General features: G+C 39.1%; 1 protein-coding gene across 3 annotated transcripts in view; it reads right to left on the bottom strand.

The window, feature by feature from the left end:
- LOC126919370 (protein madd-4-like) overlaps nucleotides 1-22,850 on the bottom strand; it is a 243,243-nt gene that overhangs the window by 18,105 nt on the left and 202,288 nt on the right. For all 3 annotated transcript variants that reach the window (XM_050728485.1, XM_050728487.1, XM_050728486.1), the window contains 4 exons: nucleotides 16,520-16,661; nucleotides 15,216-15,348; nucleotides 6,372-6,474; nucleotides 4,086-4,184 (listed from right to left, as the gene is read on the bottom strand). In XM_050728485.1, the coding sequence (XP_050584442.1) occupies nucleotides 4,086-4,184; nucleotides 6,372-6,474; nucleotides 15,216-15,348; nucleotides 16,520-16,661 (477 nt within the window). The remainder of the gene's footprint in view (nucleotides 1-4,085; nucleotides 4,185-6,371; nucleotides 6,475-15,215; nucleotides 15,349-16,519; nucleotides 16,662-22,850) is intronic.

Genomic DNA, 22,850 nt, shown 5'->3' with positions numbered 1-22,850 from the left:
CACGCGAAGTGAGTCACTTTTCTACTCAGGCCGTTCCATTCGAGAACGGTTGCTTCCCTTGTTTCGCGCCTGGCAGTCTGAGATACGATGTTGTAAAATTTTATTGTTCCCAGAACTTTCTTCAGCGTTTCCAGTTTGTTTCTGAATATAAACGAAACGGTCTCCCGCGTGAAGTTACATAGCGAAGTTACTTTAATTTCTTCTCCACCGGAATGATCTTATACCGTTCACATTTCCAATGATATTTCTTTCTAACCAGCTTGCCCTATCAAAAACAGAGCAGTTGTAATTGTGATTGAAAGTTATGCCTAATAAACGGACTGCGGATATTTATTCATGAACACTTGCTCAGAGACCTGTTTCTTCGCTTACTAAATATCATAACGAGTGCTATATTTTGAATATTTGTATGTTTCTCTGTACTACAAAATATATATTATATATTCCGTGCTTTTTCCTTAAAAATTTTAAATGCACGAACATCTGGGCTTTACTAACGATAAATGGCATCGGCTTGTGTTAATTCGCTACACATTTCTCTAGATATAGAACGACGATCTCCGTGGCGATCGTAGCCAACTAGGGAAATTGCTAGACGAGCTACGAAGTTGAATTCCAAGTTTCACAATTATCGTATGCTCGTATATAACAGCGACAATGTACGAAAAGTTTTCAATGCATCGAGCTGAAACAGAAATCGGAATGAAATCCAAGAGGTCGGGAAAGCGGGACTTAAATTTCCATAAACGCATGAAATCGGATGTCCTCGAAACCAAATGCCTGGAATGCTTCCAGCAGATATCGCGCTTTTCAGGACACACAGTTGTTCGACCAACGCAAGAAATGGTTGTGACTATAGAACAGGGTACAGCACGAAAGGAATGGGAGGGAAGAGAGTCGGTCATCGAGTATCGTGCCAAAACGAGTCCTGGAACTCCCTTAGGCGCCACTGGGTCGTCGTTCGAACCTTCTACAATGTACACTCTCCGTATCTGAATCGCATTTATTACGCGGTAAGCGCGTACGAATTCCGTGGAAACCTTCTAGCAAAGTCATGGACCCGTGGTGCATGCGGCAAAGCTGCAACGGCGACGCACTTGGCGGCGAGCCTCTTGATGCTGCGTCTCGAATCGATTTGTACTTGCGCTTGTATGCATGTATAGCCGTGTGATCGTATAAGTGTGACACAGCACGTGCACGTATAAGTCCACCACGAATGCAATCGGCAGCGATGAATTCGTCGAGCAACGCGAGGCATTTTCCACGAGAATGCACCCTCTTACCCTCTTCTTCACGCGCCTTTCCCACTTTCTTCCGCCTCTCCTCTCGAACCTCTTATCGCGCCGCTATTTTTTTTCTTCCCCTCCGTTTGTCTTCTGCTCGTTCCTGGCTTCTTGCCTTTCAACCCATGTGAAATGTCTCGTTAAATGTTCCGCAAAATCGCTGCCGAATATTTCTTCTTTTCCTTTTTTGTTTCTCGTACAGTGTTCCCTTTTGTATTTACTTTTATTAAAATTCCATGTTCTCCAACATGGTATATAGAGGCGCGTAGTGAAATTGAATTACTCGTAGCTCACGGTATGACTTGAAATATTTTTTCAGGGATGCACACGCGGAATCCCTGTGTGTTTCATTTATATCGTGTTTCGTTTCGTTTCCCGCGATCGCAACAGATAGAGCATTTCATTTTATTGAAAACACTTTCTACCCTCTTCCTCACCCTTATTTTTTGCCTCCTATATTCATGTTTCATCCCTTCGTTTTTCTATTGGATCTCGAAACGGTGCTCCACGACTACGCATTTTTTGTTCTTACGACACGAACCAGCCACGAACATCGTAGGAAAAAGGCGTGTCCGTCTTTTTGTTCGAATACTCGAAAGGGCGATACGCGAGTTTGAGCGAAAAGGGGAAGTACAGATAACCCAGAGAGGAGCGAATCGAGGGGACAAGAAGAAGGTTATTTGACGACTAAATCGTTCTGTTTGATGTCGGTGGATGATGCGGTCTGGAACATCCTCAAAGAGTGCCGAAAGAGCATCAGGGAGGCAGATACGACAGGAAAGAGGGTGAATCGTGAGGTAAAGGGAGAAATTCGTGTAGATACATTTGAAAGAAGGGACGTAGGACGAAGTAAGTGCAACCAGGCTACGCATTTCTCGCGAAGGGAAGCTTAGACGCTTCGAATGGTTGCGTCGTGAAGGTGAAAATTTACCCTCGTTTGCTTCCATTTCTACGCGTTCAAACCTGTCGCCTTTCCCGTGGTTTATTGGTAGATCCACGGTAGCTGTTATGCTCGGTCGAGTTCCTTCGGTTTCGAGAAAATCCGATTTCAGCGAATTTCTGGCGCGCGCGAGACCAGACAAGAAGTTCTTTGGACTTGGCTGGCTGTGACGCCGCAACGCTTTACCGAGGCGTTAATGTCGTTAGAACAGAAAGGGAATGGGGAAAGAGGCAAAAATGTTTGTGCAAATTAAGTGCTTTCCGACCACAGAAGGACAGAACCGGATATAAAATTACTGGGAGGAAGGAAACTGTTTCGTGGCTCATTTCGCCATTCATTCGAGGCGGGCAAGAGAAAGTTCTAAAGAACTTTGAACGATGGCCCCTCGACCTGTTAATTTTGTTGTGGTGTCTTTCCTCGCTATTATCGTCCACGATGTTTTCGGTTTGAGTGCTACTTTTTTTTTTTTTTTTTTCATCAGAGAAGTCGTGTCACAAATGTTTGCGAAAGCCTCCATATAGACTGCATATTTTGCGACTGCATTGTGCGACTCAAATATGGATATTGTATTGAGGAGAATACGAACAGAATGGGTTTGATCGCTAGAAATAGACATACGACTGATAAAAGGGTTTTCTTGGCTCGGTTAAATTTCCCTTAGCGACACTAAATATATTTACAAAGTCGTGTAATTACGATTCATACGAGTATAATCGATCTTAAAAGTTCATCATATATGTTCAAGTTTTACTTACAGTACAAAGTATTCATTATATAAAGGATAAAGGATAGAAAACGTATCTTTTTTGTTTAAAAGATTCGACTGACATGGTTGAAAATTTTGAACCAATCAAAGGGAAGAAACATAAAATTGCATTCCCGCGGCTGCTTGGGCTAACGTTAACTCGCAGTGAAACGCGATAACAAAACATCTGGCTCGCACAAAGCAAATTGCAGAACGAGTTTCATTTCCCTTTGCAACAATCAGCCCGACCTGTTTACTGTTCCCGGAGGAAATCGGATTTCCTGATACGAATAGACAGATATAACCAGATAGAGAAAGGTTACACGTTCGTCTGCCTCATCCACGAAGCCCGTTAACGTCCTTTTAAGAGACAAAAGGTCCGTCTAACTCGCATAACGACGTTAACTCCGCCAGATAGAAATTATTCCCCCGTGTTTATTCGACGCGAAATTGCACGCGTTTTATCGCTTCGATTAAAATCCTGCTATGCTCCTAATGTAATGTAATGATCTTTGAATGATCTTTGAATATAGATATGTATAGCGTGACAAGACGCATGATTATTCTAAAACAAGTCGATGGTGTAAAGAGAAATCTTTTTCATTCGAAGCTATATTTTGCAGAAAATGGACTTTCCTATTAAATAATAATTAATTTTCGTATATAAAATGTTGCACTGGTATCAAAGCAGAATTAATCAATTCGTTACTTGACATGTTTCCAAACTCGTCTTTTGTCGAAAACGGGGTTTTGCGCGAAACAATTTAGAGTTCCGATAAGGAGAGGAAAAAAGATCGTTCGTAGTACAGGAAACAAAGATGAGAAATGAGTTTATAACTCCACCGATTTAGAAACCGTTCTCTAGTAGAGGAGTCATCTTGACGTTGGTAATAAATACTGCTCTGGCGTAACCCCCTGTAGGTCGAAAGACCGTCACACTAGGTGGTAATAAATACTGCTTTCCTCGTGGCATCTCGTCGAGCCCTAAATTCCACCATCACGCGAATGACTTTGGTCTGTCTGCACCGGTATCACTTCCCCTGCTCGTTTTGCATGTTCACGGCATGTTCGGGCGCGAGGGTCGCAGTTCCGGTACCTGAGATTGTCTTGTACTCACCTCGCTCCATTTATTGGTCTCCCACATGGGACAAGAGATGGTATTGCAAGTTTCTTGGTTACGGGGCTTGTGGGTGCTGCTACACTTGTGGTCAGGCAGCTGCAACAACAATGACTTAAATCTTTTATCTGATTCAATGTGTAAAAACAGATATAATTTTTCTTTTATATCAAATATTTGATACGAAATTATTTTGTGGACAACATTTGTAGCTTGTTATAGAAACTTTGTAGATTTGCAATATACAATATCTCACGAATACGAAAGTATTATATTTAAACGCTTATAGAAATCTTTTATGAATGTATGGTGTGTGTTCAAAAAAGAAGCATTTTGGAATTTCATTAACATTATAACAAGACCCGAGCGTCATGATTCTTCCTTCGGTAATTCTAATGTTTATCAAAAAATTTATTATCTGAATAATTGGATATTCTACCAAATACGTATAACGTGCTCTTATCGCACCTATTATGTTCCATATTACCGCTAAGAGAATCATCTACTCATTCCTCAGGTATGACACAGTAGGATCAGCATAGAAGAAGATGCAAATCCTCGTGGTGCACGATACGTCGTGTCTAACCATACGTATTTTCAACGTGTACGTGTGCTCCCCGGCTGCTCTTGTCGAGCCTCGGATGAGAGGATTTTACGGTGGTTGACAGAGAACCGCGAACGGCCCTTGCAGTTTAAACGAACCGAACTAGGTTAGGGTTCGTGGGTTTTGCCAGGTTGTCGTAGGCACCAGAATGGACAGACGGATGGATGGATAGACATGTATCTCTGTGACAGTTCTAGCAGAGATCGTGTTGCGAACACTGTCGTAAAGTCTCAAAGGCGAATAAAATTATTAATTATATTTGTGTCGGGTGTAGAGCCTGAGATTTATATTAGCGAGATCGGCGCGAAACGAGGAATTACGAGCCGTAAAAAGAGTCGATACAGCAACGGGAAACTCCAACGATAAAGTGGAGCGAATTTTCGATTAGATTATCGTTATCGTTGGCACGGCACCGATCGTACTTGCAAAGTATATTTCGTAAACATAAATCTCGCGAACTAGACGCGACTAAACCCGGAAAACGTTCAACTTTCCCGAGAAACCGAATAGAATTCGCGGTTACGCGGTTACGTATAATACAATAAAAATAAAATCTGATCGATCTTTCTTTCGCCTGGCGACGTTTTCGTTCCGTTTCGCTTCTTCTGGCGTTAGCCTGGAGAACGCTCGCTGTATTTTCGAGCTATCGCGGGGAGACGCGGTCGCGAGAATACGCGTCAACGGGAGTCGTAAATTCCCGTTACGATTATAATAATCAACACCATGAATAGTTCGATCCCCTGATTTCGTTTAGGATAATAGGGGTGGTTGTTGTGGTATAACACTGGGATTCACAGACTTATAAAAATATATATTTCCAACACTTTATACAATCACACAAAGTAGTAACGCCGTGGATTAAGATACAGATAACGAAGAGAAGGATTATTCTTAGATGAGAGAGCTGTAGGAGCTGTCGGACTTCTGGATACTGTGAGAGCCATAGGAGACTCTAGGCCTTGTAGGCACTTTGAGAGCTGTAGGAAAACTCTGAGAGATATAGAAACGGTGAGAGCTATAGGGACTGTAGAAACTCTAGGCACCGTGAGAGATGAAGGAACTCTGAAGTTTATTCTGATGTGAGTACGGAGGAAAGCTCGGTATGGGTGTGCCCTTTGAACGAAGAACGCGGATTCGTTGCTTACATTTTTAGTTAGGAAAGTGAGGGCAATGATCCGCGATGCCGATTGGTTATGACCAATGTTGTGAAGGAAGATAGGAGGTAGAAGCCTCCTACCAACGTGGCTCCTAGGCGACATTGTTTATGGGAAAACTCGGATTTTCCGTTAGGTAGATCTCCGCTTTTTGCGTTAGGCCACTACCCGCTTTCTCCGTAATTCTTAAGAGCGCGTAATAAACCCAAGGACCTTTCTAAAAACCGGCCGAAAACACTTCTAGAATTAGAAAGTCTTTTCGGGCGAACAGATTGACTTAAACCATATGTGCGAACAATGCAGTTAGGATTTCAACTTTATGGTGGGTCCTTGGGCCTATGGAGGGTTCGAAGGACGGCACGTAGACCGTTGGCTGTCAAACCGCGCGGGATGGAGTGCAGATGTATTGCGCGACGGAACACTCGCCATAGTGTGTTTCACGTGGAAAGAAACGGAGGATAAAACCCTGGGATTTAATATAAAAGAATTCCGCGTATTTAAATTATCTTTATCCCAGTTCTTATTTACCTTGGTAGTCTCATTGCCGTTTTCCTCGGTACAGAAAATGGTTCTGGTCCTCGATCCACCTCCGCAACTAGCGCTGCACGCGCTCCACTCACCGGCTACCCATCTAGAAACGTAAAAAGAATCAATTGAAACGCCAGTCTAGCTGTATAGTAGAAATCTAGGCCTGTTACATGCATAACGTTCCACGTTCATATGTAAGATCAAAGCATCATGTTGCTGTTTCTTCTGACGAATATTAAGAATATTAAGAATATCGATTTTATGGAAAGAGGTTTCTTCAAAGTATCTTTGATAGAAAAAATTCGCGATTCGAATTGCATAGTTTCCGCGAGCGCTTCGAAACCGCTTGAAAAAAGATTCAATAGCTGAATTAAAATGGAGAGCTTTCCCTTCGACGAGGTTTTCGTTCAACCGGAAGTCATCTTCGATACCGCAATCAGATCCCGCGATGCTCATAGATTGAAACAGCTCGCGTACAAATCCGAGACGAGAGCACCATCGATCGAAGATCGATATTTACAACACCAAGTTAATTGCTGGCTATTTCTGCGATGAAAGCTTTCTCCTCGTCGAAGTTACTTTCGACACGTTCGATGAATTTGCCGATTGAAGGTAGATATTTTCAGAGAATAACCGATCGATATCGAACATGCTGTAATTTGAAATTAACAAAATGACACAACAGTAAGCAATAACAAGTAAATACTTTTGAATCTCCAAAGTTATTTTTATTGCAGTTTGCTATAAATAGTTTGATTTTAGTGAATCGTTCAAAATACGATTTAATAAACTTTTGACGAAAGGAAACGTTATTTGATTCGAGAAATGATAGTCGATAGAAGCCGGAAAAATGCAACTGAAGGAACGCTAATCGCCGTGGACTTTTTCAATTTCCGCTACATCGCGTGTTTTCGAGGCAAAAGTGTTCGCGAGTCGCCAGACGAATCCATCGATCGTCGCTAACATGAAAGTTTTGCTCGATACGCGGCGAGCTGCGTTGCTCTCGTTGTAATACGTGTAAGCTGGTCCCGATACGTCCACCTAGCTTGGCGGTTATTTTCTCTGTCGTTGTTTGAGCATAAAAGCCACTGTAATTCCAAGAAAGTAAATGTTCCATAGTACGTGTACCATCTGATAAAAATGTTCCAATTCCTTTCCAAGTTTTTTAGCTTTCATTTATTACAAGGGCTAAATGAAACATATTAACACGTTCGCGACTCTATCCTGACAAGATCGTCCCCAATGATCGATAACGTTTATACATTTAATAAATCTTGTATTTTAATATGTTGATTGTTTTAGTAGATTTATTTTTTATTTATTCCTAAAATCATAGATTACTCTTTATTCTTTATAATCCTTATTTTATGATTTATTTTTCTACTCGAATAATATTTTTAAATGCAACTGAAAGACTAATTGATAATTAGATTTGTGCATGTTTATGCAAATTCATAGTTTCATAAATAAAGCAAATGAAACGAAAGTTAAGTAAATCTTTTTTTGTAGATTTTTATACCTTCGAATTCCCAATAAATGCATAAACATCTGCATTTTGTTGACGAGTTCTCACGATGAGTTATTAGCTAATGGAACGAGCCGTCACATACTCTATCTTATGGATCCCTTGATCTTGAATGTATCGTGCTAACACTAGGACTATCTTTTTGTTACGATCACTAAAACTACGTAAGTGCTTTTGAGAGAATTAGCGTCCATTTTTCCTAAGACCGAAACATAATTGTTTATTTTCAACCATGTTTATTTTCATCAGGTCATATTTATTTTTTAGGGCTTTCTGCTACAGACACAATATACCAGCAAAATTGAAAATTTGTCTAAAAAAGTTTCACAAATTTTTTAATCGTAATTATGCATTTTTCTTCCTTATTTCTGCTCGGTGGTAGAAAATTATCTTTTTTAATTTGAACTATCTCTTTAATTGAACATTTTGATCATTTTCTCCAAACCAAAACACAATACGTGTTCACGTTTTCCCTGTGCCTATAACACGAAACCATCAACCACCATGTTTAATTACCCCTCTCTTAGCCTGCACAGATTATATAGCCAGACTCTGTACACGATTCTGGTCGATCGATGTTAGTAGCCGGATCGTGAGATTAATCGTCAAATGTTCCGGAAAACGCTTAATGGAATTTAATTGGGCCTGTATCCCTAGCACGACATAGAATAATAGCCGCTGAAGTATTCAGTGGCTTAATACACAGTTGCGGGTAGGCAGCGGTTTAGAAATCCCGGTTCTCCTGGGGGATAGCTGAAACGTCGACCACTTGCCCGGACTGGCTGAATCGAATTAAACTAAATTCTCGGCCTGGCCAATTAGCACCAATTTAATGTTGACGAGGCCCACTCCACTCACAGTGATTTATTAACCGTTGTGGCCGTTAACGTTGCTATCGGCCCTCCTCGTTTTGATTTTTCACCCTCGAGCTCCACCTTCGTTTTCGCAACACAAATATCGCAACGTTTAACGAACAACGACGTTCGTTAAATTATTCATGGTCCAATTACGACGGATTGTGACATTACTTCGTGAACTTCATTTTATCGAACGGATTTTAGACTTATATGGTAACTTTACTCGAGAGACGTTCGATGGAATCCTAAGACGGTAACTGTAAGTTATTTTTTGCTTTGAAGTCATTATGAAACGTTTCAAAGGTTTATACTTGCGTTAGTTGATTTAAGTGAGATCTCTATGATTGTACAAATTTTTATGCATTTATTACAAATTACAACTATACACTTTACAAAGGCCATATAGGTATTTAAACAGTCAATTGTCATTGTTAGTAATGAAACGGTCATGCTATAATACTAATTTTATACGAAATATATGTGTTTGCAATAAGTATTATGTAACTTTTCTATACATTTTCAGATTGGTTTCGAATTTTACCAACATAAATTATCTGTCGTAATAGTCCAAATGCTTTTGTCAGCTAGCGTATGTATTGTGTACGAACAAAACACCTTACTAAATCGATCAATTATCTTGGCTGGTATTTGCTCGTGTTCGAGAAGCATCCTCGTAAGGTCGAACAACGTTAAAGAGGAAAATGTGGCGCGAATCAGTTGCGTGATTCGCCTCTTGTGGAAAGTTAAACGGTAGTTCAAGTAACCCGAGCCACTCGAGATTCTGGTTGGTGCAGCATTAACCGTAGTTCTTGGCTACGTGCATCATCCAAGTGGCGAAGTTTGCTCTGGTCTGGCTGCATATAATAACGTTAAACAGCGACCCGGGGACGACTTGACGAAAATTTTCATAATTTAGCTTCAGCGAACGTTCTGTGTTCTTGACACTTTGCGTGTCTTTGCTCTGGAAATCGAGGCGAAATAAAACGAAACGACCGTGGTACAAGGCTAAATCCGGACAAATTTCTGGAGCATTAGGGAAAGGTTCGTTTCGCGACGCTTCGCCACGCACGACTGAAGCGAGTAAAAAGCACCCTTTCCGTTTCCCTCTGAGACGAGTTGGCCGTTTTGAAACGCGCGAGTGCGAATTCACGCTTGAAACGAGAAATATTGTGGCGTCAGAGGCGAAAAAATTCGTTTCCATTTATGGGATGACAACGTATTTTTCTTCAAATACTGTGCTACAGTCAGCTTTGTTATATTCTGTTCTTGAAATTTCAATGAAAATAGGCGTCGAATTACGGCGATATTTTTTATTCAAGTGCAATGAATTTTACATTTAAAATTGGGATAAATCTAATTGATTCTCTTTCATGCCGTAAATAGATACGTAGATAGATAGAATAGAAAAATCTTAAACCGTCGACTATACGACGATCTTTTACTTTTTATAAAAAAAGATACTTTGTATATGTACAAATACCATCGTTATTTCTTGAAATGAATTGTAGCGACAAGTATTGTCGCGTTTTCAATTTTTCAGATGTTTAATATTAATATTGTCCACCTGGCCAACGAAATGGAAAGAGAGCGAAAGAGAGAGAGAGAGAGAGAGAGAGAGAGAGAGAGAGAGAGGGAGAGAGAGAGAGAGAGAGAGAGAGTGTGTGTGTGTGTGTGTGTGTGTGATGGACGTCGATCGGCAACAAGGTAACAAGCTCAAGTTGCACGTCGGGTTATATTTTCGATTACAAAGGAAAAGATTGTGCACGTTTCAACTACACGCTATATTTTATATCCGGTAAAAATGGTTCGCGGCGAGTTTTTTGTACTTGGTAGCCGAAGTAGTGTCTGCCAGTCTGGAGAATGATTCTCATCGGGAACAAGCTTTAAAGCGCCTCCTTTTTATCCCCCGTTTCCTTTATCCAGACAAAGAACAGGCCGTATCGTTCCAAGAACTAAGATTGTGTCTTCGAAAAAATATCCTCGGGACGTTCTCCTTCCCTTTCTCTTCTCGTTATCCCGTCTGATCGTTACGCTTTATCGCGAACAGTTTCAGCTTCCCCCTGGACGTCCGTGTTATGAATCAGAGAAATAAATTTCTCTTTTGTTCCATGCGCCGTTTAAAGGGTACCGAATTTGAACATTGCAATCGTTATAGTTTCCCTAGTGAAATTCATTCCGAAATATGACCTAAACTGTAACAATCCTTTTCATAATTTTTCATTAATATATAATATCTATCCTGTTTATGCATTTATGAGAAAAAAGATGCAAAGGTGCACAGGATGCACAAAAGTGTTTAAAATATCCAAAGTAAAGTACTAAAGAAAAAAAGTTATAATTTGTAATACGTAAAACGAATCTGCAAGTTCAATTTTTTTTTCTTTTTTTTTTTTTTTTTAAATTGTATCCATAAAACCTTAAATTCGCATGAAAATCCAAAGTCTTTTAGTATCAATCGAATACATCTCAAGGAAAATTTCTCGTAATTTTTTGAATTTCGGATTGTAGAAACTTCCACAGTTATCAATAAATCGCAACGAATTTCTGAATTACGACAGCAAGGTAAGAGGAAAAGCACACACTGGAACAGGTAAATACCAGGGTTCTAGAAAATAAATTGTCTCGTTTCTTCCTTGTGTTGGGTCGTATCGTAGAAGAGAACGCGATACAACAACCATCATCGAGTGGAACGGGCAGTCGTTTGTACAACCGTGGGGAGATTCGCATAAAAGTCGAGCAATTCCTTTAAATAACTTTTTCAGGAGCATGGAATCGCCCAGATCCGACGATGGTCCCGACTAGTTGGTACTTTATAGCTGGCAGATCGTTTCGCGGAGTTACTCTTACGACGGTTTTGATCGCGATCTCCGGAGGAAGAAGCGCGCTTTATGTCGACGCGAGCCGTTGGCTCGCAGGAAAAACAGCCATATCGACGGACGAATTGTTTGTTCGACAGTCGGAGTATTCTACTTCCTCCAGGCTGTTCGTCTGTGTTTCTTCAACCACGATATGCGAATCGACGTTACGTTAAAGAACGGAAAAAAGACGTGAAAAATGCGTGCAATGTAAAATGAAGGATATGGGCAGATATCGGATATCATATAAATTTGTGTTCTAAAATGGAGGATATATTGCACGGAAAGATAGTATAGACGGAAAGATAGTCAAGATGTACTTCTTCCAAGTTATTTCTTATATTGATTAATGAAGGTGGACCAAACTTATAAGATTTTAACGATGCATAAACTTTCTTTATGATTATATCGTTATAGTGAATATATTGATTCACTATGCTATAACCAATTTACTAATCAATGTATGCACGTATTAATTGTCTAGTAAGTAAATGAACATATTTTCTATAATAGAATTGGCAGTCCTTTTATCGAGACTTCGATGGAGGAACTTGAAAGCTGAGTATTTATTTCAGACGTACATATCAGGTCTGTAAATATGAAACCGGAATTTGCCTATAGATGGCCCTAGCTGATAATGTAGTTATCACTAAACTGCGTCATTGATGCCAAAAGTCTTTGTTGACATCTCACAAACATTTGCGACTCAGAACAATACAAGTTTCATACAACAGCATAGTTTGTAATAGCGTTGAACATGTCGAATTTTGTGCCTGGAAACTACGATTTGCGGACAGCATTGATTTTCTGTTACCATTTGAAGAAAACTGCTGCAGAATCGCATCGAATGCTTGTCGAAGCTTACGGTGAGCATACTCTCGGTAAATCACAGTGCTTTGAGTGGTTTAAAAAATTCAGAAGTGACAATTTTGACGTGAGGAACGAAGAACGTGGATCAGAAGGGTGTGATCTATTATGAGCTGTTAAAACCTGGCGAAACCGTTAATACTGAGCGCTACCGACAACAAATGATCGATTTGAATCAAGCTTTGCGTGAAAAACGACCAGAATATCAAAAAAGGCAACACAAAGTAATTTGCTTCATGATAATGCACCATCACATGCAGCAAAACCGGTCAAGGAAACGATTGAAGCGTTCAGTTAGGAAATACTTTTGCACGCGGCTTACTCATCAGATTTGGCTCCGTCCGATTACTATTTATTTGCATCGATAAGACACGCACTTTCTGACCAGCACTTCACTTCTTACGAAAATGTACGAAAATGGCTCGATGACTGGTTTGCCTCAAAAGAGCGACAGTTTTTCTGGCGTGGCATCCACCAATTTCCAGACAGGTGGGAAAAATGTATGCGATGGGCAATACTTCGAATAAAATATTTTTAATCATTTTCGTACAATAAACGTGTATTTTCTATACAAAAATGCCGGTTTCAGATTTACATACCAGGTACATAAAAATGCAAGTTAGATTTCGTCTAAACAATTTTGTCATTTCTCTAAAACGAAATGTTCTATATTGAAGAATAGATAAGATTGTGTTCTTATCTATCTTGTTTTTATCCAATTGTTATCTCTGACTAAATCTTATGTACATGAATTCATACGAATACATTTTATATTCTGTACATTCTGTATATTTATCAAACCCGATATTTTCATTATGTTGCACATATACAGGATAATGTACATAGTACAATGTACAGGCAACGTAGAAGGAATAATTTTCAAAAAACTACCTTGACGTAAATATAAAACGTGAAACACCGTAAACAACGGAATATTCGGCGATATTCGAGAAAGACTTTATCCTGAACACTTGTACAACGTGGCTTGCAAGAAGGTAGCTATACATATGTATATGTAGCCGTTTCGATATTCAACGAGCGATTCTAGCCAAAGTGTTCGCAATCGGTGTTTTCGACGCGAAGGTAGAACAAGGGGTTTGTCTCCGTCGGTGAAAGGTACTGGGGGCTTGTTTTTCCAAGTCTCTTTCAGAAAGAGGCCCGCCGGGCTTTTGCTCTTTCCCGCTACGTCCGTCGACTAATGGCCGTTCAGTCCGCTTGAAAGCTCCGGCCCATCGTTTCCAAGCTCGGGTATTGCAAGTCTACACGGCTACCATATCCATTTCTGCGCGTTGGTTGCTCGGTGTACGCGTTGCACACGTACAGAACTACCACCGATACGGCTTGTCTAACAATAATCGGGACTGCTTGCTTGCTTTGTCCGCGGCTACGGCGAGGAAATTGGTCAGAGAGGAAGATTGGCCGGCGTTAATCCCAAAAGTGGGAGTTCCGATTTCACGAATAGCACGTGGAAAATACGAGAATTTCGAGCAGCTGCGCGAACGTGCTCCCCGAGTCAAACATTCTCTGGTCTGCTCGTAAAACCGAAACGCTCAATCTCGAACCCCGGGGTCCCACCGATTAGAAAAGCTTTAATGAAGTTTCTGATCCTAGGTCTGAGTCCAACGTACAGGTTACTTGGACGCGCAGCGATTCGAAAAATCGCCAATTTCTATTTTTCATCTGTTGGACGTAAGTTTTCAGCAATGTATAATATATTAAATCCATCACAATAACGCAATATATAGCGGCAAATGGAAGTATTGCTACGGCCTGGATTTTCATATAAAATTCTTTGTAAATCTGTAAAAAATATGATTCTCTATTTAATTTTTTTCTTTTTTCTTTTTTTTTTTTTTATGTAGAATATAACTGTCCACTCTAAAGTTTAAATATACCAAATATGAATTATGAATTTTCAAAATAGTCGTAAAGTATCGGTATTACTTACGATAAAATTTCATTTTATTTCAAGCTTCATTTTAAAGTTATAATAGAGATAAGAAATATATACAAAACAGACTTCATTTTAAAACGTTCCTTGTTTCCACCGAGAACAATTATATAGAAAATTGAATTTATTATTATATTTTACAAAGTAGTAATTTACTATATGTGATAATATTCGTCTGATGCATTTTTTCTCAAAGTTATTCACACGTAAAAAGCGACGTAAATTTGAACAACATTGCTGGCTTCGATATTGTTCTATTTTCTATTTTCGTTGTAACCCTTTAACAAATCTTCAAACGCTCTATGTTCATATAAAATCTTTTTCTTATCCCCATAAAACGAAGTTCGGACAAAATTTGGAAAAACCTGGAACGTCTTATATTAAAAATTCTGCGTCCTAAATCCTATATTCGAAAGAGAATGAACAGAAAAAGTTGAGTCACCAACGTCTCAAACACCTCAGTCCATCTAAAGCCATTGATTTCTGGAATAGAAATATCAGATCGAGTTTCTTTTCTCGGCGACATTGGTAGAAGAGAAATGAATAGAAATCTAGATGTGTAGGATTGACATCGCCCCCGATGGAACTGGTTTTTCTACCGCGAGCGCGTACAAGCACTCCATCCATGACTCGTGGAAAAATCCGCGAACAATCTGTCAAATACTCTTTGTACTTGTCCGCGTATGCGCATTTGAAGCCACACGATTCGCCTCGATACGAAAATCCGCGGCATCGGTTTAACGTTCTTTGACACGGACACGTACACCAGACGTCAGGAAAGGTACTCACTTTGCAGTGCAGGGGTGCGTGTTGCACGGCATCAGGGTCTTCTCTGGCTTGTTGTCCGGATCGCAATAGCTGTCGTCTACCACGTTTTCGTCCGGACCGATCGTCTTGCACACCGCCATTGCGATCTTGAAACCTGACGGAAAACGGAAATCGTATTTCAATTCGTGACTGAAGGATGATAACTTATCTGCTTCGTGATAGTCTTTTTCGCAGTTATCTTGGTAAATAAAAACGGAGTAAGAATGTTGAGCAGCAATTGCAAGGCTGAGAATTATAGTGATGTACGACGGTTCACGAATATAATTTGAACACTGATCATTGATAATCTCTACGTTGTATAAGATATTTTGAAATTTGATTAGTACTATAATGAGACACGACTGTCACGATTATATTGATAAAATTTTAGACGAATCTGAATATAGAAATTACAAGATATTCATCGCAAACGATATATTTAGTAAAATGTTAGCATACAACGTGAATAGCCATTGTAAATATATAATATATATCACTGAACATTAATATTTATTGATATACTGGGTAATTAATTATTTAAATGTTTTAGAGATTCCTGCAGACGAAGATAGCTTGGAGGATTGCATTTGTATGTTTCATTTTTTCTTGTTCTTCCATGAATTTGTTCGTTTGCGAGATGGGACGTTTAAAATGATCATTTTAAATTACATCGACGGTACCGTTTTCGTAAAGTGGAAAATAGTATAAAGATTTAAAGAGGATTCCTCCACTACGTTTCTGAAATAGAGATTTATCGTTCGTGGCAAGATTTCCCTCTGCATTCGACTAAATTTGGTCTCGTATATTTTCATAAAGAGACTTTTTAAGCGTCCATGAAAGATGAGGTTTGATTGAACGAGTATCGTTTCGATGATCTTTGTTCTACAAGTTTAGCCATCTCAGAATATTCTACAAAATACATAGACAGCACATATAAAGTTTTCAAAATAAAGTTTTTACGACAAATATTCAAAGATTTTCGCCAACTATTGTACATTTCGTCTATTCTTTGACGAAACAACGAGGAAGGAAACTCTTCGAGTGTCCAACGTTCAAGGAGGGCAGCAATCTGACAGCAAAGCGTAACGTTATGATAGCAGGGAGAAATCAATCGGTCTAAGTAGCCGTTATTAATTTCGGCAAAAGTGCCGAGGAACGTTGGACGATTCGCGGGTTCAAAGTTCATTAGAATTCATTGCTCTCAGCGTCGATGTAAATGGACTACCTCCCGGTGAACTAATTGTGTAAGTGCTTCAACCGAATGAACTTCGTAACCAACCACTCACCTCCGCCGCATGATTTCGAGCAGGCGGATATCGATTCCAAACTCCACGAGTATCGCGATTGGCAGCTCGACCCGTTTCCGCCGCACACGCCGCACGGGTCCGTGTTCTTGTTGCTGCCGACTCGCAGGTCGCAGCCGACTTTCTGAAACAGAGATCACCCCGCCTTCGTTAATAGAACTGTTCGTCGTTTTTTTAACCAAATGTTTCTCTTTCGATTTGCGTCTAGAAAGTTGCTTAATGTTATTTGCGTTGTGTGGAATTGGCTGAAAAAATTAATTTATAGGTTTATACTGTTGATAAAATCATGTTGTCATACACTTTTCTCTAGATTATTGTGCTTCTTATCGTCTTTGTTGAATTTATTAATATTATTGGCGATGGTATTCTTTCTTTTATTTTTATGTGGGGTTAATAAATACTAAAGGTTAATAAAGAAATCTGTCTAATGATGAAGTTAGCGTTAATAAAATGTTGTAGCAGTGTTTATAGAGTACAATAAACACACCCATATAACGTGCTAGATGAATTTAGCAGAGTTTTTTCATCTTTTCTGGCAATGCAATTGTTGTTTCTTGTTTATAGAAGCTAATAATCATAAGTAAATTGCAGGTATTTAAACTTGGCAAAACGCAGAGAATATGCAAAAAATATATAAAGCGTTCAAGGTAAAGTAGTTGTTATAAGATTTACTACGTGTTTTCAGTTTTTTTACTTATGTTCATAAAAATATAAATTTCCAAAAATATCCGCGGTCTAGATATAAAAAATATAAAGATCTATTTCTTCTACTTGAACTAACATAATTCACGTCGTCCATGTAACACTTTCTGTAACATGAAACGTACATCTCGCGTTATATTATATGATCAAACCTCACAATATTTTCTTTTAATTATTTTCCGATAAATATTATCCAAATAAATGAATAAATTTGAACGTGGATAAATTTCGTCTGCATTTAGATTTCGAGATTTAACGTGTAATCAAGTGGGTAACGACAAATAGATAGTAAATCAGTACTTAAACACTAAGGGTTCATGCCAAGTCCCCGTTTTATACCAAGTAGAAGCATTGGTCCTGGAGGGCGCATAATCTAAAGACGATCCTGCGCTATGTCACGCACCCCTGGGAGCAACTTCGATTTGCAATAAACTAGAACTTTAACTCAGTCTCCTGATACCAGGTTGGTTGTAACGCGAAACAAATTTCGACTCGGTGATCCATAACGCGTTTTGATCCAGAATTCTTCCTTTCCCCTCGAAAAAGGAAATAAGACACGTATACGTCGTGCAACGAGCCCTCTTATCCTGTCAAACATAAATAGAAGGCGGGACGAAACGATAGAAGGTGTCATGGAACTCGAGTATCGGTCGCTAAACCGTAAAAGATTAATCAATGAAACGAAAAGAAGAACTATGGATGTCACTCTGCATAATCCGAATGTGGTTGCCTGGTGCATAGTTCGAAGGTCCAATACAAATGCAGTAGCAGGTTTCAGGAAGAGGGAAGAAGAAAGAAAGAAGAGGAAAAAGAAGAAGGAGGAGAAGAAGGAAAAGTAGAAGGAGAAGAAAGAAAAAAAGAAGATGCGAACGAGAGAAGCTGACATCGATTCGTGACCTGGCTCGGACGGCAAACTGATTTGTCATTCAGGCGGCATGGAGGTTTGCTCCGAGGTCGGGAAGTACATTATTCATCCCTTATCCGGGCAGGGAGAGCGAACCAAACTGGTGGCAAAGATGTCAGGTGAAAGAGAGTTGAGACGAGGAAGGATATATGTAAATGGAATAGTGCGTAAAAAAGAGAGGCACGAGCCTAACGAGATCGTAAGAACGATCGACTGCCACGGTGAGTTGGAACGATCAAAGATTTTGTCAAGCCCTATCGATTTGAATATATGTATGTATACGATAATTGTCAAAACATTTTCTTCGACTGTTTGTCTTTTTGTTATATCGATCGAATTTTAAATAGTAACATACAGATACCCATATATTACTACTGAGGATAATTAGTGTTGTCTAATATTGGCCAAAAAATTGTCCAACATTGGCTAATATTCAATCGCAACAGCGATGCGGTAAAATTTTTCAAAAAATTCTGTCAATCCGCTGTCTTACTTAAGTGAGAGCTCGTGCAACGTTGCTCGCGTCTTTTCATCGGGAACACGTTCGCCGTTCGCCAGCATTTAGAAACAGCATTTCCACTTCAGCGGGAATTGTTCGACAGTTGGAAGGCGCCGTTCCGTTCGCGGAATTCGCGTAGAAAGTAACTTTGGTGAATCATGTTTCTCGACGGGGAAAAAAAGATAAAAGGGAGCAAATAGAGCAAAGTGAAACAAGGAAAGAAAACAAAATTTAAAGGAGAGAAATAAGGAAAGAAAGGAATAAAAGAGTAAAGGGGAGAAGTTAAAGTCGGTGGAATTTATTCGCTCGCGCGAACTACGATTTAACGGAGCCACTGAATAGCATTACAACTTCTGTTTAAAAAAAAGTGAAAGAAGAAAAAACATCGAACAGTCTGGAGAAATCGAATAGACCGCGTTCGCGATACCGCTACGACGAATTGAGATTTAATTTTACACGAGGTCGGATTCGTTCCGCGACCTTTCTTCGCCCTATACACCGATGCACCGATGCACCGATGCACTGATGCACATGTGCATCCATTATATACTTGTATAGGAGGTCAGCCTCGAGTACACCGCTGGGAGTTCGAATAGAGTTTAAATCTGGGATACGCGATTTTAGCAACACGTCGAAACAACGTTCCTCGTTTTTCCCCTCTATTTTTGTTCCCTTTATTTTTCCCATTCTGACGGCTTGGCTGTTAAACCCGCTTACGAAATAGGATCTCGGGACTCGTTATTCAAAGAGCGGATTTTTAATCGAGCGAACGCATGCCACAATACCAAGACTCGTAATTTTCTCTTTTTCTAACGGAAGCTTCAAATGGAAGCAAGTATCGCGTACTTGTTATCATTTTAATGAAAAGATTTTAACGAATCTTAACGAACGATTTTAATGCCACTTTCATATTGAACGTAACATATATGAGAGGAAGAAAAATTTCATGCAACTGTTTATTACGCGTGCTAAAAATGTGTATCGCCAATTATGGCTTACTCGCACTACTTGCCAATTTACTGCACATTCGTTAATACATTATTAGCATTTAAGAAGCTGTTAATATGATTTTCAAATGGCTCGAAGAAGAGAAAAGCTAGATAAAAACAAAGTTAGTGAATTGAAAATAACTCTTATTTCGAAACCCATTTTGAGCGTTTAAAAGATTCATAGAGATTCCCTTTTAGTTGCTGAATTTCAAACGATGTACGACGATTTTTAGACCCTGTCGGCGACAAATATGGAAGGGACAGGTCACATGCGCACACGTGCCATATTCACATATACTTGTGCGCCCGTGAGCACGCCACTGTGTCCACAGTGCACGGGCGCGCGCGCAAACAGAACGGAAGAGACACACAATACGGGCGCTCAGGATTAGGTTTACTTTGCTCGAGAAGTGGAAACCTGCAGCGGAGCCCCGTAATTGAAGGATAGGACCATCGAAGCAACCGGTTATTTCTCTAGGTAAACAAGCCGAGAAAAACGGCCAGCCAGTCGCGTCGGGTGTGCGAAATGAAATATCGTGGAACTTAACGGCGCCGATCTTCATCTGCCCCTTTCTTTTTTTCTCGTAGTGCTGACTATCCTCGCTCGATCCGTGCAAATAATACCTTTAAATCCAGTAAATATCTCGCCAATGGCCGTTTATGAGCTGCGAGAATATGAGTACTCATTTCGAAACACTAGTGGATTCTTTGCGTTCCATGGACGAACTTGCGAATAAATTAACTGTAATGGTGCTTCTTTTGATGGAATTCGTTTGATAAACGTTAGTAAAGAAATGAGAGGTGATTATCTTCCGGCATCGTTATAGACTTTAATATACGTTACTAATATTCATAAATGTAATCGGACATTTTGGTCGAATTATGGTAAAAGCATGTGAAATTTAGCAAAGGATATAAATTAATGATAGATTAATAATTAGAGGCAATATTTACTACTTATGGAACTATCATACTGTAAATCTGTAAATCTAAGATATCTACTAAAATATCTACTAAAAGAAACGTGGCAATAATATATTTGACTATTTACTATATATTTAATAATCAAGTATCATTGGTTTAGAAGACGTCTATTAATTTGAGTTATTATCAAAAAATTGATCGATTTGAAGATAAAGAATAAAGTTATAACCGTGAGTTTTATTACCGCATATCGATGTTTAAAAATCAAAAAGTTTAATCGAATCATAATATACCGTCATACGTAGTTATAACGATTGTAAAAAATAAAATCATTATTCTATAATCGAACAAACATATTGTCAAAAATAAGGAAATATCTAGAGATACTTTGTGAAAAGGAATATAGATTTTTTTAATATTTATCTATTACTCTTATAAAACAAAATAAAATCGCTCGCAATTCTTCTTTTACCCTATCGTTAGATAACAAGATCCTGGTCGAAAGGTAAATCGGCGATTTCCGCGACTTTCCGTCTCTCGGCTATTTCGTTACGTAAATTTGACTGGCGTTCAATTATTCAAACCGGCTTTCAAGGTTCCATTCGGCAGTCGGTACACCATCCACCGGAGTTAGCCCATTACGCTCAATACACCCTTTTCCCCGCCGCGAGTTTCCATCACCCTCATCGCTCCACTATCCCATCCAACCCCATCCTTCCCCAGACCTTCTTTTCTCTACACTCGTTTCTGCCTTTTAACATAGTTTCCCGGAGAATGGGATTTTCCGGCTGCAGACGGACTCGATCACTTTGTCCGCCTTATTTTAGCCGGTTTCACTGAAACGATGGAATTTATCGCGGAACCACTGAACCGCTTATATATCGCTAATTTCTCCGTGTACCTTTCTTCGTGTACCTAGAACAAAACAGAACGGCTATGAAGAGCTTTTGTACTGCGCTCGAATAATCTTTCTATTGTCCAAAATGAAAATTTCACCGAAAGAAACTTTACTTTCAATAGATATTTTTCTTTTTTATAAAATTATCGAATTTTGTTACAATTTCATTGAGCAAAAAACATAAACATTATAAACACTAATTAGATAAAAACTATCTGGGAGAGTAGATGAAGAAACTAGGCGAGTAGAGACGATTCGAGAGTAAGTCTAAGAAGGTGTCAAGAAATAATTAACGGGATTTCATAGCGACGACAGTGGCGACGAAGTTGGAAGGACAATATCTAATCAGCAGACGGGTGCACGTAATTAAGCACTAACCGAGCTCCTGTAAACGCAAACTGGTTTTGCATTATTAAAGTGGCGGACAGTTCCCTTCTCTCGCGTTGGACACGCTCGATAAGTGCGCGACGCTTTTGTGCTATCACGACTCATTAGAGTTTGTCTTCTATCCATGGAAATTCCTCCAATTGTTTCGTCTCGCGTGTTTCTCCACGTCTACGCTTGGATAACTTGTAACGCAAATCGTCCGCTACATTATCGTATCATCTTTATTTGCACGTCTTAAATACACACACATTTTATTGGTTTTGCTGCGTAATGGTTCATCATGTATGTCTATTCCATACCATGTCTATTCTATATCATATCCTCCACTTTTATTAATATTGCAAATATATCTTAATACTACACTATTATAATATTATAGAAAACAACTAACATTAAAGACAATTCCGATATAACATCACTAGCATTTTTTATTTCTATTTCCTCATCTTCAATTTCTTGATACGATATACTTGATGATATACTGATGATATACACTGATGATATACTTATACGGACATCATAATCTAAATGAATCAAAACAGTAGCAATATTCTACTTTTGGTAAATATATACGTGATGAATACACTTAATTATACGTGATCTGAGCCACATTCTGTATTTCAGTGCTTATCGGTTCGTACTTAATAGGTTAAATTCGAAGGCTGTATATAATAATACAAACCTAATAAATATGTATATGTACCATAATCATAATAATATATCTACGTTGATGTAGTTCTGTTGGATTAAGCTTTCAAAAATTTGAACGAAATCGGAACAAAACACAATGTCAATCCCAACACAGCCTAGGTTCGCAAACAGTTAAAAATATATCAGTTTTGAAGTTGGGAATCTTTCTATATGAAACGTTAGAACAGAGAATGATACTACTCATCGAATACCATCGGAAAATGTAGAGATCGATGAAAGATGTTTTAATGGCTTGCAACTACATTTAATCTCCCTTTTGTTGAACGCGTTACGTTTAAAAAATTCTTATTCAAAATTTT

This window comes from Bombus affinis, chromosome 8, assembly GCF_024516045.1.
Source record: "Bombus affinis isolate iyBomAffi1 chromosome 8, iyBomAffi1.2, whole genome shotgun sequence".
Lineage (NCBI taxonomy): Eukaryota > Metazoa > Arthropoda > Insecta > Hymenoptera > Apidae > Bombus > Bombus affinis.
The sequence above is the reverse complement of the archived record's forward strand: the minus strand, read 5'-3'. Positions and strand labels throughout refer to the sequence as shown.